The following is a 17,549-nucleotide window of genomic DNA, read 5'->3' on the forward strand; positions in this document are numbered from 1 at the left end:
GGCTGACACAGGTGCGGGACCCAGGAGTGCAGGGGCAGGGGGATGTACGGGACGAGCCGCTACGTCGTACCCAGGAGCTAATATAATGCTGTGTGTTAACTAACTTGAATTAAAAGTAAAACTGAAAGAACAGGGGAAAAATATGTTAAAAGTGTATCATTTGCATTGCAAATAATATTATGTCAGAAGCTTGTGTGGAAAAATAGATCTTTTGTGTGCCTTTATTCAATTACTGCTCCCTCTGTTCTTAAGATAAAATGACATTTAAAAAAAAAACAAACTTTTTTTGACTGGAATTTCAAAGCTGGCTAAGCCAAATGCCCTCATTTTGGACAAAGGAAAAAGGAGAGTCAAACAGTATGAAGACTAGATCCCCAATTCGTGATTCCAGTTCTATCGTGTTAGCCACTGCACACACAGCCAAGATACACACTGGGAGACTAAATAGAAAAAACCCCAACAACATCATATTATTGACCTGCGACTGTGAAAACAATGAGTCACTGGTTCTTTGTTTAAATATTTCAATTTACAGCAATAAGCAAAGGTTAATCACCTGATGTTGTTTAAGAATTATTAATAATAAGTACATTTTTGTCACAAAGGAGCTCTGCATCCCCTAAGAGCTTTCTTAAAAAGTGAGTCAGCAGGGGCGCCTGGGTGGCTCAGTGGGTTAAGCCGCTGTCTTCGGCTCAGGTCATGATCTCAGGGTCCTGGGATCGAGTCCCTCATCGGGCTCTCTGCTCAGCAGGGAGCCTGCTTCCTCCTCTCTCTCTGCTGCCTCTCTGCCTACTTGTGATCTCTCTCTGTCAGATAAATAAATAAAATCTTCAAAAAAAAAAAAAAAAGTGAGTCAGCAGATACCCGTAATGGCACTTACCCCAGCCCAGAAAATAATACCACATCAAGTGCTGCTTCTCTGCGAACACAGCCACCACAATGAGTGTGTGTAGGTAAATGCCTTCACAGAGCATCCAAAAGTAGTTACAGCCCATTAGGTAAAGATGAATGAACTGAGACACTTTACAACTGACCTGTGAGAAAAAAAAGAAAGCCATCAATATTTAGTTGTTCATGAATTCACATGTAAAGCAATGGTCTAGTTTAGGTTAGTTACATAGAAACATGGAACTTTCTCTCCTCTCTGCGAAATCTTATATACTAACGATTCTGATTTGCAAAATGCCAGTCTTCGTCCTGATCTGATGGGGCTTCTAAAGTTTTTAAACACTGACTCTAAAGATTTATAATGGTATACCTCCCAGGAAATGTGTAAATTCCAAATTTACTACAGCTAATGGATGTGTATTTTCCAAATACAATTTTAAATGAAAAATGGTCAATAATAGAAAATAATAGGTCTTCCATATTACTGCCACCAATGCAATTACTTAGTAAATAATTACCTAATGGGCTCATATTTTATATTATTCATATATGAGGTTGATGATTTCATGTAAGTAAAAAGAAGAAAAAGTTATGGTTTCCTTCCTCTTTTCCTGAGATATCCACTTTCTCTTCTCTATTCAAGAGATCGGAAGAGGAAGCTTCCAATACAGGGTAAAATAAGCATGAAGGAGTAAGAGATATTTTGCTTCCTTAGAGATGAGAATAAACTTAAAACTCTCTCAGAAATATGTGGCCAGTTACTCCCAATGGCTCTAGTCTGGTCAATAAATATTTAGAGGCAATTATCATTATTTGTGAAATAAATATTTTTCCACTAAAAAGAAAATTGGAAGGGAGATACGCTAGTTAGTTTAAAATATTTTTAATATGTTATTTTATTTAATCTTGAATTCTGTGTGGCATAATTTATCATCACATATTCTACAGGTAGAAAACTGAGAAGTTAAGTGATTTGCTAATATTCGCACACCCTCAATCAAAGCTATACCCTGAACACAAGTCTTGTAACTCCGAGTTTGTTTTCATGATGACACACAAGCCTTCTGCTGTAGAACATTTATAAAACCTGTTCTTCCCTTAAACACATTGGCATGACCTTAAACTTTCAGTACCTTGATGTCAAATATCACGTTATAGTAACAAAGTCTTTCTTCTCAAGGGTAAAAATGAGTTATTCAGCTATATTATATAGAAATAACAGACTTCTGCTTCAGATGTTTATCTAGAAACATTTTTATTTAGAAACAGTTTTTAGGCATGCATATCTAATTCAGCTTCTTACTCCTGATTTCATGTAAAAAATGTATCTGTAAGCCACTATGATAAAAATAACTTAAAACGTGCTTCAGAAAAGTGTTTTTATGAAGGGCATTGCTGATATAAACAAACATAATAAATTTTCCAAGAATATATTAAAAATATATTACAGCTTGCAATTTGTATGTTAAACACAAGATCCTTTTATCTAAATGTGAGCCTTGGAATCTCTTGTCCTGCAGCTTCATGGCAAAACGTCTGATCTCGTTGCTCTAGAGAAAATTGCTCTAAAGCGGTAGGTCATCAGCCCGTTTTTTTATGTTGCTAATTCTATCCCAGGGTGTTTCCTCCCCCAGTGACACTGGAGTGGACCATACACGAGATTAAGCAATCCGGATACACATGTGCAAACAATGCAGGGAATTTTAGGATTTTGGAAATTACCCTAAAACACACGTAAAACACATAGGAAAGTATTGTTTATTGACCCACTGAGTGAAAATTCCTTCCCTTCCGTGATTTCATTAACTAGATAAATTAATCTTTAAAAAAAACTACTTTATGGACACCATATATACACACTCTTCCACAAATCCATATCCAAAACTGTAGTGTGGATACTGTAAACATGAGGAAACAGATTATTTTAAATACTTGGAAATATGTTTGTTATTTATGCAGATACTTTAGATACAGCTCACATATGCATATAGCTTGCATAAAATATATACATTTATATAAGTAAATTTTAGCTTATGTTTTAAAATATGGCTTCTGTATTATGACAGTCTCTGTACTTATTTTTATGTATCTTTTGATACTCAGCCTAAAAATGGTGCTTCTGGAAACAGACCCGAAAATACAAAGAACAAACTATGTACGGTTACCAGGGAAGGTGGGTAGGGGAGCAGGAGATGGGCAAAGTGGGTAAAGGGGAGTGGGAGATCCAGGCTTCCGGTCACGGAGTGAGTGAATCGTGGGAATGGAGGACACAGCACAGAGATCACAGTCAGGATCCTGGGCCGGCGATGGGTCAAGAGTAGCTACACTCGTGGTGAGCAAGCGTCCGGAGCTGTCGAATCACTCGGCGGTACGCCTGAAGCTCATGTAACAGTGTGTGTGAACTATGCTTCAGTTAAAAAAAAAAAATTCAAAAGAAAAAACAAATTGTGCTTCCAAAGGGATTATAAGGAAATAATTTATTAATATTTGCTGAGATACCAGGACCTGGTAGAGTCCTTTAAACCATGTTAAGACACTTTAACATTACATAGGGGATGTACAATTCATTTTCCCCGGCTTCATTAACTATTTAAAGTCACTTGACCCCAAATATATAATTTAATTAAAATCTTTCTATTTTCATGCCTTGTGTTTTCTCACATCTGTAGCTAATTGTTTTGATTGATTTTTTAAATTCTATGGAGTCAATGTTACGTGTTCATAAGCCCTTATGTCCCACCAGCAGGAGGACTCCAGCATAAAACGAGGTGAAGATGTACAGCGCGTATAAATAACTGAAGCAAGAAATGTTTTCCTCCTTCTGGTATTCAACCTCCATAGCTTGGAAAGATTGAGATGTATTTGCCTTCATAGATTAGAGTAGAGACACATTACTCTCAGATGCCTGACCTCAAATACACGCACGGTGCTTCACACATTTACGTAAATGAGGACCCACTGCCCGCTACCCGGCTCTCACCACCTCTCACACTTCTTTCCCTCTAACCTCTTGAACCTAGAGGCACAACCTCATTTTACTTACAGGATTTGTGGCCACTAAAGCCTGGTTGTTGGCCACTGCCGTGAGGTGAATGATGGTTACAACAGAGTTACAAACGAAGGAGAAAAACAGATTTTTGTGCAAGGTAATCCTTTGGCAACTTAGGCTCCTAAAAGGCAAGAGAAACCAAATATTTTATTTTTATTAATAATCATTCAAAGACGGCGCCTGGGTGGCTCAGTGGGTTAAGTCTCTGCCTTCGGCTCAGGTCATGATCTCAGGGTCCTGGGATCGAGCCCCGCATCGGGCTCTCTGCTCAGTGGGGAGCCTGCTTCCCTCTCTCTCTCTGCCTCTCTGCCTACTTGTGATCTGTCTGTCAAATACATAAATAAAACATTAAGAAAAATAAGTAAGATTAAATGCTAACTGTAGTTCGTTGAAAACAATTTTAACTTTTTTTTTTTTTTTTTTTTAAAGATTTTATTTATTTATTTGACAGAGAGAGATCACAAGTAGGCAGAGAGGCAGGCAGAGAGAGAGAGGAGGAAGCAGGCTCCTTTGCTGAGCAGAGAGCCCGATGCGGGACTCGATCCCAGGACCCTGAGATCATGACCTGAGCCGAAGGCAGCGGCTTAACCCACTGAGCCACCCAGGCGCCCCAATTTTAACTTTTTGTGTACAGTTACGCTTCCTTTTCTCCTCTCTGATAGTCTGTATTTCTGCTCCTCTCAGAATTCCCACTTTTCTGATGACCTCCTCCCACCTCAATCTGGTTTGAATGTTAAGGACTTAAAAAATGAGCTGCTGGCATCTATGCTCTTCTAAAGATGTAGTTATCATAGGTTCACTAGCCAAAAAAAAAAAAAAACCTGCTTTTTACTCTCTTACTCTGTGGTAAATGGATATACTGCATCTTCCCCTTTGAAGGCCAAAACAATGCCATATTATGGGCAAAGTTTTAAAATAAAAAATGAAATCTTATTGTAAGTAAAATATTTAATGTAAAAAGCAAATACTGAAGAAGATTCATGGAATCATTTCAGAATACAGAAATAGAGTCCATTTTGAGGGCTTTAGAAAATCATCTGACTAATACGGTCAACGTAGATAATCTAGCCTGTATAATGCAGACTAAATACTCCTGCTTTAGAAGCCCTGGAGGAGGAGGCGGAGAAGTACAAGGCCGAGGATGAGGTGCAGCGCGAGAGGGTGTCTGCCAAGAACGCCCTGGAGTCCGACGCCTTCAACATGAACAGTGCCGTGGACGATGAGGGTCTCAAGCGGAAGATCAGCGAGGCGGACAAGAAGGTGCTGGACAAGTGCCAGGAGGTGATTTCCTGGCTGGACGCCAACACCCTGGCCGAGAAGGATGCGTTTGAGCACAAGAGGAAGGAGCTGGAGCAGTTGTGTAACCCCATCATCACTGGACTGTACCAGGGGGCGGGTGGCCCTGGGGCCGGCGGTTTTGGGGCTCAGGCCCCCAAAGGGGGCTCTGGGTCTGGCCCTACCATTGAGGAGGTGGATTAGGGTCCTTACCTTCATTGCTTACTGTTTCTTTACAAGTTGGAAGTGACCTGCGGACCTTGCTGTTGCACTGGGTTTTTTTCTACCTTCCATTTTCTACTATTTTAGTTCAATCTAAAATTGAACTGCCATTCAGTTATAGCTTTAAATAATAAATTTGCTGTTTAAAATAAGTCCAAAATCTTTAATTCGGTTATTCACTTTATATTTCCATACTTGGGACTCCACCGCAAACCGGCGACAGCGGTTACATTGTAGCGGAAGTGGTTTTGGTTAGAGTAAATCCGTTAGTTCTGCTCTCTCGCCCTACTCGGCTGGGACACGAATGCAGAATTACAGTGCTTTATTACATAACCCAGCGAGCGTTTCTGAGAAGCTTTCCAACTTTAGCTGTTCGTATGGTTGTGTCGAACTAAACCATTGCAAAACAGACTGACTTTGTGTTGTGTGTGTCAGGCTATCTATAATGTTAGCCTGTGGGCTATTGTTTTGGTTTCTTCCAACTTCCTCTAGGTTCTGTGCAACTTAAATGCAGACAGATGCTATCTGACATACGTTTTCTATCAATGTCTAATGGTAAAAATGCTCAAATTTTTCTAGTTATGCATGTTGTTTTTCTCTAAACATATTCATTAAGACATGTAAGTTCATCAGTAAGAATGAAACCAATTGGTAAGTGGAAACCAAAATATGAGCTTGGTAATAAACACATTGGTTTGTTTAATAAAAACCTAAAAATACCCAGGTATTTTTTTCAGATGTTAACCTGAAGCCAGTTTCACCTACTCTTAAGTTTTAAAATGTACTTATTTTACTCAAAATATTAAAACAATTGTTTTATACACCTGGAGAATGTTTTACAAAAAGCTCTCTGCTTTCTTTAGGAGTTATAATACTTCTTTCTACCGAGCATAACCACAGAATAGAAATGTGGTTTGTGGGTTTGGATTGTCTCCACTTCATATTTTTACATACAATTATTCTAGAACACTGTCTCGGTATGCAGGTGGACAAGCAGAGTGGCAGAGGCAGCGAACGTAAGCGCGGCGGCGGTCCGTCAGTCTCCGCGTGTAAGGCCTCCACCCGGTCCCATTCCCTTTCGGACCAGCTGGGTGAGGGTAGCATCTGGTCGGACGCTCCCTCAAAGAGGGTTTCGAAATGGGCCTGAGCCTGCATCTGAACTACGTTAACTCCGGACACATGACTTCGGGAAAGTTATTGGGAAACTCTAATCCTTAGTTTCTGCATCTGTAAAACAGGGAAAACAATGGGACTTCCTAGGACTGGCCGTCAGGTGAAGTGAGATTAACCATGTCTACTGCTCAGCATACTATCTCCACCGTGTTAAGTGAGTGTTAAATACGTGTTATTGTTTTGTTTAACATAGTTATCGAATGGCTGATTTCTGTCAAGTTCTCTAAGGTTTTCCTCTCAGAAATAATGAAGTAGCAGCAAGGTTCAGCTTTGTAATCTAAAGCGGTCTATAATTTACGTAGCACAACGAAACAGTGAATTGCTATCTTTTTGTGACAAAGCAAAAGAATTTAGCATTGGAAGGACAGTTTCCTATGATGAAGGGCGATAGATAAAGTAAACTGAGTTGTTTTCCAAGGACTTTCATCCCTCCCAGAGCTGTCCTCACATCACCGCTTTCCCTATCACACCGGCCCAGGTCTAAAAGACTTACTCGTTTGAGAAACACAGAGTAAGCACATGGGGGGGGACGACAAAGAGACAGGGAGAGGGACCATCTCAAGCGGCTCCCGCCGAGCCCGGAGCCCAACGCAGGGCTCCGACGTGCCATCTGACATCACGTCTTGAGCTGAAATCAAGAGTAGGACCTTAACCGACCGTGCCACCCGGGTACCTCATACAGGCCCCAAGTATTATGCGGCTCCATATTCAAGATTCTGCCACAACATGAGCAAAATACTTGCCTTTGTTTCCCATTTGGGTGTGAGGTAGAGATTTCCAGAGTACGTTCACTCAGTACTAGTCCTGAGCAAAACCAAGGACAAAAAGAGCAAATACAAGCAATGCAGAAACTGCCCAGGCTACCGAGTCCTGCTTTCTTAGGCTGGTGTAGCGGATCTAGTGCCCAAGACAGCACCAGGCACGCATCGGGAGGACAGCTCGTGCCGGAGGGAACACTGCCCGAAGAGCGGGCCGAAAGCAGGCCACGTGTCACAAGGAAACGCAGTGCGGCCACCTCCTGCCTACCCAAGGGGACCCTGAGTCGACGGGTTCACCGCGTTAGGTGTGACCTGGGGTAGATACGAGCTCTCCCGACGGCTCCTCCGAGGCTGCCGGCGACCCTCTTGATGCGGTCAGAGAGGACAAGAGTGTCAGCCGAGGCGGTCAGCGCAGGTCCTGGCGGGAGGTGGTTGCTCCTGCTCAGCCACACTCCCTCCTGCCCCACCCCTGCCTTCCGCGGCTCCCCGGCTCCGCCCGGAGCACAGCTGATGGGTACGGGCTGCGCAAGGAGCAGACGGGGGCCCTTCCTGGGGCCAAACGGCTTTCTCGTGTGAGCTGCCCGACGCGACAGCTCTCCCTGGCCTTCTAATGGGCAGGAAACCAAGGGAAGAAACGGGCTTTCTGAATACCTGTGACTCTTACACTCCCCCAAGTTTCAGAGATAAAATTCGTAATAATAGCTGCCACCATTTACTGAGCTTTTAGAATATCCCAGACACAGAGGTAAGTGCTTCGCATTCATGAGGTCATATAATAATCCCTTGAAGCGTCATTAGTAAAATGTAAAATGTAAGTACGTTGCTCCAGATTACAACCCTATTAAGTCATCTGCTGAATTTGAATGTTGCATTTTAAGAAAATGTAAGGTTTTTGTCTCTTTTAATATTAATTTAATCACTATAACTATTGATGCATAAGTAATACGTTGTACACTATTTCTAGATTTTGAGGAAACACTTGTGAATATTATAGATGTCATTCACGTGGCAGTAGGGGATAAATAGACAAGTTACATCATGTAATTCCTGATAGTGTTATATGCTTTTTACTAATTAAAATAGGATTAAGAAATAAAGACTGTAGGCAGAGGGGAGACTCAAGATAGAACTGAAACAGGAGAAGATAGGGGAGAAAAGCATTGCAAAAAAAAAAATGAGCTTAGAGTTTTTACAGGGCACAAAGAACGATGTGAGGAAAGACATAGGCAAGACTCCACACTATTTTTCCCCCTATTCTAAGATGAAGAAAATTGAGGAGCATAATTTACGAAAAGACTTGTTGATTATAGAGCTCGTACTCATTGGTGTTACATTTTAATGTTCCGGCAGCACATGCTGGCAGAATACTGTCCCGTCACTCCCGGGTTCTGTCTTCCCGAACTACTACGAGGACGCGGCAGGTCGGAGGACGGACTGTGGTTTCTCCTCTTCTGCAGTCATGTCTGTGGGCACAGTCTAGCAAAATAAACTATGCCCACAAGAGTAGAAAACCCAGTTGCAACATACATTATGACTTTGAGGAGGGCAAAGGAATAGTATTTATTCTCTAGTTCAAATCATGAAGTTTTAATCCATTCCAATGACGATCCTTTTAACCTCCAGCAATGGATCATTTGTTTTCTTAAAAGGATTTGTCATTCTGTTCCCATGAAAATGTAGTTATGCTTAAATAGCACTTATGTTTCAACTTGCTCAACAAAATAGATTACACTTACAAAGAAGTTGCATATTTATCAAAAAAGATTAACAGAAATATCTAACCTTTGCCATTCAGTTATAGCTTTAAATAATAAATTTGCTGTTTAAAATAAGTCCAAAATCTTTAATTCAGTTATTCACTTTATATTTCCATACTTGGGACTCTTCACCGCAAACCGGCGACAGCGGTTACATTGTAGCGGAAGTGGTTTTGGTTAGAGTAAATCCGTTAGTTCTGCTCTCTCGCCCTACTCGGCTGGGACACGAATGCAGAATTACAGTGCTTTATTACATAACCCAGCGAGCGTTTCTGAGAAGCTTTCCAACTAAGACTTTTCCGTTCTCACCATGTTTCGTTTGAGGGGATAGACATTCAGCACATGGGTCAACATTCATTAATTTGGAAATAGACTGAGTATGATCTAATAAAATGTTACATGAAAAATTATGGTGAATTAACCAATATTCAATGTTAGGTCGAAGGAAGCCTGGGATGCAGAGAGGAATGAAATGTGCCTCCAAGGACTGACGCGTGCCAACGAGCTGAGAACGCCCAGACACCGCCGGTAGCCCTGAGCCTGTGATTCAGGGCCGCCTGCTGACTGTTTCTGAACTCGGCCACTGTCCAACCTCTGATGGCAGATTTGCCCGGTTTTCAACAACTTAGGGAAGTGAAAGTTCTAATTTGCCAACACAAAAACATCAGGGTATGGTTTATAGAGTTAAGACATTTTGTTCTCTATGTTGCTATGGAGGATTTCTTTGACTAGGTAGCTTTGTTTAAAATTGATTTGAAGATTGAACCATGAAGTTTTCAGGAGGAAACGTGTAGCTTAAAGAGGAAAACCATACTTGGTTCTAGTTGGAGAGATAGAGGAAGAACTGGAATTGAGGGAGGCGTTCGCAGTGTTGGCTGGGCACGTTCAGACCTGACCTGAGAAAAAAGGTGAGCGTGAGTCACCTGTCCTGAAAAGCAGAAATATAAGCATCAAAGGATTATTTTATTAAGGAAGTTTAGCCTATCAACTGGATAGATTTTTGTTGAATTTTATTTAAAACTATCTCAACTACCTAACCATGACATCATTGTCTATATAGTTGCAAATACGCAATGTGGCTTTGAAATTACTTGGAATCAGTGTCTAAAAGATGACAACAATTAAGATGTCAAAAATAAAAAGAACCATTGTTTCTCCATACAAGTCAGATGTTGTATGTGCTCTTTTATGTGCAAGAAGATGGAGCCCTTTATCTGGGTTGAAAGTAAGAGCCAGATTTGCTATGCTCTCCAATTTTAAACAGTAATTAAAATATAATTTATAACTAATTCTGGTAAAGTTTATTTTTTTTATCTGAAGGGTTGTGCTTTGTTTTTCTAAGGATCATTATGAGTAAGAGTCATTGCCTCTTAGGGCTTGGCAAATCCCAAAGCTCTGTCTGTTACCCTCCCTTTCAGTTCCTTTTCTTTTTATCTCCCACTCTGATTCTTTCCTTTAATTGGCCCTAATATAAAACTGAAGTATATCTGGTAAATAATGTTTTGAGATCTCTGTTTCTAATTTAAAGCATGGATGAGTAGGAGACTTTTCTCTGTCTATATAAACATGACAAACAGCACCCTAAATCAACTGTTTTGTTTGGTTCTTGGTTTTTATTAGGATAGGTCAGTAGCCCCAGATTAACAGACCCACAAAAAAATGTTACCTCTACCAAAGATGAAGCAAGAGTGACTGCATTCTGGGGAATTGGAGCAAGAAGCAGTAAAGAGATACTGGTAGCTTTTCAGTACACAGTGATTTCATGTGAAACATCAACTCCTACAGGATGCTTCCAGGTTGGTGGGAAGAAAGCTAAAATTTCTAGAGCTCTTGACTGTTAACCCTTCAATTCAGCATCTTCCGAGGCAATCTGTATCTTCCGGCAGTCCAGCTACAGAGTACCCTATATCGTTTTATACAGATCCTCCTCCTGATTGGAATTTTAAGGAGTCATGCTCTAATTCCTTTCTTTGTTGATGGAGACAACAAAGGCCAAACTCAAGGGACTTGTCCAAGGTCATAGATAAGTCATGGGAAAGTCAGTCTTAGAAATAAGCTTCCAAGTCGCTCTATGTCTTTCATTCCTCAAAAATGTATTAAGAGCCTACTATGAGCAAAGCCCTAGGCTAAGCCCTGGAATGTGTCTAAAAAAAGGAAAGCACAGATGATTTGTGCTGCCATGGCACTGAGTTTGTGATGTTCTTTCCATCACTTGCTGGTCGTGGACGGTTGTTTTCAGTAGACGGCAGCCTCGACTGTTGTGGTAGACGGTTTTGAGGAGTATATAGTAGAAGTAAGTGTCTTAGAATCAAAGGTTACAGATTCATCACTATGGTTTTAAGTCCTGAATAAGCCAGATGGTATCTTATGGGCATAAAGAGCTTTATTATTTTTGACTAGTTTAATGAAGCACAATTTTCTGATATAATTATATTAATAACTTTAATAAAATTTTTCGTTAACTGTTTACTTATTTTCCTAGGTGAAAATTATAACAATTTTTTTTATAAATTGTGTTTTTAATTTTGTTTTTTAAAGTGCCCACTGGTATAGTGCACCTAGCAGGGCTGAATATTTACATAAAAACATTTTAATGGACTAATAAGGAAGAGTGATAACTATACCAGTAATAGACATTTCCAAATTAGACATTCCACTTAACACTGAATATTTACTATGTTAGACTTTATGCCGAATCTATGACATAAATACTGATAGAATAAGATGTGAGGGGCGCCTGGGTGGCTCAGTGGGTTAGGCCGCTGCCTTCGGCTCAGGTCATGATCTCAGGGTCCTGGGATCGAGCCCCGCATCGGGCTCTCTGCTCAGCAGGGAGCCTGCTTCCTCCTCTCTCTCTGCCTGCCTCTCTGCCTACTTGTGATCTCTCTCTGTCAAATAAATAATCTTTAAAAAAAAAAAAAAGAATAAGATGGGAAATTCAGGATTACAGAAATAAAAGAACTTGCCGCACAGGAGGTGAAAGACAGAGGTGGTATCTGTCAGGAATGTGTCCAGAGAACACTCTTAACACGCCGTGAGTCAGGGTGTCCAGACATATAAGAAAACACTTCAAATGTTATATGTAGGTCTTAACTTGAAGAGGGTTTTTTATGTTTTATATAAAGCCTGAACATGTATAATAAAAATTAATTTGTAGTTTTACTTCTTTCTGTCCAAGTGTTCCATTTATAAAAGATAATTTAAGTCAAATAAAATTACTAACAAGGAGAAAAAAACAGAGGTTGGGAGGAAGCATGGATAATTTAGTTAACGACTTAGAACACAAAGAAAATTAGGTGTTGGACTAGGTAATCTCTTCATTCTATATTTCTCAAGACTATAGTTTGTCTTTGAATTAGGAGTGAATTCTTTTCCTGAGGTTAGAAATAGTTAAAACTTGTAATTTTTCCCCAAGATTTGTCAGATAGTGTTAAACAATTCTTATTATTTCTATTTTATGATTTTAGGATAGAGGCTATCCTTATATTCAGTCATAGTTGTAAGAGCTTTCATATTTAAAAAACTTAGCTAATATTAGTTACATTTAAATTCATTCTCTCGGTGTGTTTGTATGGTATGGTATGGTCTGGTAGGTATGCAATTTTCATGAACTAAAAATCTGACCTCTACGAGTATTGCATAAATTTAATAGCAATTAATTAATTATTTAGTTCTAAGAGCCAAGAGTGTCATATTTTCAAATTTAGACAGTTTGTATTTTTTATTTTTTAATATTTATTTATTTATTTGACACAGAGAGAGAGAGAGAGAGAGACTACAAGCAGGCAGAGAAGCAGGAAAAGGAAGAGGAAGAAGCAGACTCCCCACTGAGTAGGGAGTCCAGTGAGGGGTTTGGTCCCCGGACCCCGGGATCATGACCTGGGCCAAAGGCAGCTGCTTAACCCACTGAGCCACCCAGGGGCCCCCTAGACAGTTTGTATTTTTAAATTGTAAAGATTCTGCCTTCATGAATGAGAAAAGAAATGAACTGTATCTTTTTGAAACTGTTTATTTTATTATACTAAGTAAGAATTTGAAATTTTAATTTCATTTTGGGTATACAAAGTCATTATCAACTAATTTTCATTGCCCTATTTTACCAGTAAGTGTGTTAGCATCAGCAGCATTGCTTCACTTTGTCAATTAGCATGAGTTAATAGCACTATGGACCAGAGGACCTCATTTAAAAATTAACCCTTTGGGTGCCTGGGTGGCTCAGTGGGTTAAGCATCTGCCTCCAGCTGAGGTCATGATCCCAGGGTCCTGAGGGCTCCCTGCTCAGCGGGGAGCCTGCTTCTCCCTCTCCCTCTGCCCCTCCCCCTGCTCATGCTCTCTCTCTCTCTCTCTCAAATAAATAATTGAAATCTTTTTTTAAATTTTTAAATAAAAAAATAAATAAAAATTATTACCTTGAAAAATGGTTATTTTTCTGTTTTTTAGAACAGACGTTTTTAATTTATTATAGAATCATAAAGTTTTCTTACTCCAAAGACAGTGTTCATTTAAAAAATCTTGTTTAAGGAGAAAATATATTGAAGAGTGAAGTCATGAAGTTGTATTAAGCTATATATAAGCAACTGATATGATGTAACACATTTGTTTTGAGTAAGAACCTTTTGATAACTTGTTGCAAAATATGGTACAGTAAATTAAATTCCTTAAGAGATGTTTTCTATATTTTAGGATAAAAATTCTTTTCAACTGACTTTGATACATTTTTATATAATTTACGAAAGAAAACATGTCAAATATAAAAGTGTACACAGATGCTTAATTAGCTTTATTCAGAGGGGAGTTTTTTAAAGTCATTTTCTAATGGTGCCTAGATAATGTTCTAAATCAAAAGTGCCATTAAAAAGTATCTATGAGGATTCCTCAAAGTAACTGACCTTGAAGATTTTTAAAAAGGTACAGGTTTCCAAAAACAGCAATTCTGATGCAATCTCTAGATCCCGTGATTTTGAAGTCATGAGAGACCATGGCTGGTCATATATTATTCAATATACTCTAAATGTCTGATTGACTGTGGGCCGAAAGCTGGTGTTCTAGTTGCATACGTAGCTGATCTGAAGCTGCTAGTGCTGAAGACTGTTGTTGAAGAAGAAAAGTGCAGAAGGAGGAGAAGGACGTAGAGGAGGAAGACAGTGACAGGGTCATGCAGACGTACTGGAACACAGCTACTCACTCCTCACACTGCATTCTGTAATCATCGGTGGCGATCAAAATTACGAAAACCATGTTCATGCGTAAAATATTGTATTCGCATTTTGGGATTTCTTTCCCATCAATTTAAAACATAACTTGTTGATTGGTTAAATTAAGAAGTGGGAGCTGACTCTCCCTCCCAAAAAAAGGAAGTAAATTTCAAATAAAATTCAAAATGCAAGCTAACTATATGATGACGTCCCAAACAAGGAAAAGTAATCCAACCATAACATACTTAGGTCATTAGATTTAATAATATATATTAAATCCCATTGCCATTATTTGCACAAAATGCCAGTTTCTGTAATGGACCATGTATACTAACACAGAAATTGACCTAGAAGTTGAAAATTCAATTAAGAAGTCCTATAATATTTGACAGTTACTAAAATAAATACAGATAGATTTACATACAAAATTTACCTAATTTTGGCTCTCTTCTCACTACCTGACTTCATTCTTATCTACTAATTTTGTACAGTTGGGCTTCAGATTTCATCAGTCTCTGCTCTATATATTTTACAAAGCCAAGTTCAATATATTTCAAATTGTTTTAGACATTCAATTTATTTTAAATGTTATAAGTCGCCTTTATTTCATACATTTCATCAGAACGTGATGGAAACACGCACATGGCACCGCATTCACCGAGGACCACGGGTCAGCTTGGACGTATGTTGACGCACTTACTTGAAATAGAAGAATATGGCGAGCGAGAGGAGCAGGGAGGCGATGGACAGTCCGTGCCCAATGATCGTCAGGTAGAACAGGTTCAGCGCGGTCTGGAAGCGTTCGAACAACAGCAGTAGTGAGGGCTTGTCAGTACGATAACCTCCCTGTGCAAAACTGAGCTCCACAGAGTGACTGTTTTTGGGAACATGTCCTCCGAGAGCCTCCCCAGCTTGTATTAGACGTTTGGACACGTCTGGAGTCAAGAATAGCTACGCAAATTCATCGAGGGACATCAAAATTACAAATTGTGTGCCCTTTTTATTTAAGAAATTAGAAGTCATATGAGAGGCAGGAATAATTTTATTGTTCTAGGTTGTGTAATATAAGAAACTAGCATTTTATGTTTTGAAAGATATTGGCAATTTCACTCTATCACTTTGTGCACATTGAATCAAATGCTCTGTAGTTACTTTTGTGTGTTTTGTTTAGATAGAGATTTCTTTATTACTGGGTTTTTCTTTTTCCTTTGACTATTTGAGACTCCAAGACAAATCTCAATATAGTAATTATAGGAGCTTCTGACATGAACGTACAAATATGTTCTTTTGCATGATTTTGACTTTTCCTCTGATTTTTAAATTTTTCTATATTCCATCTATTTGTAACTTATTATTGTATTGTGTATTTTTATAATTCTCTTTAAACCCTTCTCTGAGTCAACAAAGAATCCATGATTTATAGTTAGACTGGTAGCAGGCAGTTATCAAATGCTCAGTCTATGCTGTAGTTTCCTAAGGTTTTTCCTTGTATTAAGTCAATCCATACCGAAACTTGGAGCGAGTTTACTGTTATCTTCATGGCATACTACAGGGAGCAGAGGCTGAGAGCGGTCATCGTTCGCCCCAGGTCCTCGGGCTGCTCAAGGGCAGCAGCAGGGAGTCCGATCAAGGACCGGGCCTCGGTCCCTGACCAGCTGGTCTGTGTCCCCCACGAGCACATACGTGCAGGCACCTCTGCCAGAGCTTCACGGTGACAGACCGTGATGAGCCTTGACTTTGCGTGTGGTGCTGAGAGTGGGAACGTGGGAAGGCCCTGGAACCCGGCGGCAGGACAGTCTGCCGTCGAGGGACAGAGAGGGCCGTTCAGACCCTGCTGGGCTGCCTTGTGCACTTGAGCACAATTCCTGAACTTAACTCTCAAAATTCCCACCATGGAAAGGGTCCCTTTTCTTAGGCTTCCAAAGTACGCTTTCTGGGGGAAATCTGAAACTGCAGTACTGACACACGGACGTGGAGACACCCTGTCACCTAACGGGGTTACTTCCTCCGCGTCATGACAGAAGGAACGATTATTTCCACAAAGACTTTTCTCCACTGTTTTTCTCAAAGTGTATGATGAACATCGAGCGAAACACCAAGTAAATTTCCTCCCATCGGTACCAGCAACTAACTTTTTAAACAGTGTGGACCGCGTGTCGGGTCATGCCCGTTCGCACCTTCACTTTCTCGTGTGTGTTCACGTTGCACTGGGTGTAGTTGGTCCACGTCCGGTTGCTCAGTGGGTGTCTAAACCAGTTTCCATCTTGGTCACAGATTTTTGTAACTTTTTCTTTATAATTAAAAAGAAAAGAAGTAGACAGTAATTTAGTTAACTTGGGGCTTATTTAATTTTCTTTAATTAATGTAAGCGGATCTGAATATAAATTTCTGCTTTTACCTGATGGGTCGAAGTCCTGGAAGTAGTCGGGGCAGTGCTGTATGGACTCGGTTCCGGCCGCGACATCGCTCCAGCACAACCAGCCGTCCCAGGTTCTGTTGCAGTGAATGCCTGGGGGGGGAGGAAACGTCAGCGGCTGTAGAGCTTCCACATCAAAATCCCACTGGTGGGTTAACCGACGGGAAATACCTACTGAACATGACGACATATACAATCTGTAGCTATTCCTCACACTTTGCACGAAGTAACTGTTGGAAAAACTGCTAAATTCAACTCAGAAATATCTGAGTATATTTAAAAGTTTAACTTTAATTCCAATTCTCAAGGGCAGCTCTTCACTCAATAAATCGAGTGGTCTTTGCTAGTTGTCCTTAACCATAAAGGTAGAGTTACTTAGTGTCCCTACACTTAATTTTTTTTTTAATGGGAAATTTGAAAATGTGTTATCATAGAAACTGTGTTCCTAGGGCAAGGTGTTAGTGTTTTCTGGAAAAAAAAAATACTCCAACATTTCCCATTCCACTACGTTGACCCTAACAGATATTTGGACCTTTCCACCAAATTCTAGCTCTTACTTGCCTTCTTTTACTTTTCAAATGAGTGGAGTGTCTAACATTCTCACAATTTTCTTTTACCACCCTATTACATGAAAAAAAAATTTTTTTTAAAGGCATGAAGAGATGGCCAGCGTTCCAAAGTTGTAACAGTCTATAATCAAAGAAAATAATTTTCACCTCGTCAGGCAAGCACTCATAGATAGAAGCCCGAATGTTGTATGAGATGTTTATTATTTTAACAGATTTGTGCCACAATCTCAGAAAAATTCTATTGGCC

At 39.8% G+C, this 17,549-nt stretch overlaps 1 protein-coding gene across 1 annotated transcript in view; it reads right to left on the reverse strand.

The window, feature by feature from the left end:
* CALCRL (calcitonin receptor like receptor) overlaps positions 1-17,549 on the reverse strand; it is a 93,946-nt gene that overhangs the window by 12,050 nt on the left and 64,347 nt on the right. Inside the window, exons 7-11 of the mRNA XM_044241121.1 lie at positions 16,716-16,826; positions 16,495-16,607; positions 15,018-15,109; positions 3,932-4,058; positions 881-1,034 (exon numbers count right to left, since the gene is read on the reverse strand). Coding sequence (XP_044097056.1) covers positions 881-1,034; positions 3,932-4,058; positions 15,018-15,109; positions 16,495-16,607; positions 16,716-16,826 — 597 coding nt within the window. The remainder of the gene's footprint in view (positions 1-880; positions 1,035-3,931; positions 4,059-15,017; positions 15,110-16,494; positions 16,608-16,715; positions 16,827-17,549) is intronic.

This window comes from Neovison vison, chromosome 3, assembly GCF_020171115.1.
Source record: "Neovison vison isolate M4711 chromosome 3, ASM_NN_V1, whole genome shotgun sequence".
NCBI classification, from domain to species: Eukaryota; Metazoa; Chordata; class Mammalia; order Carnivora; family Mustelidae; genus Neogale; species Neogale vison.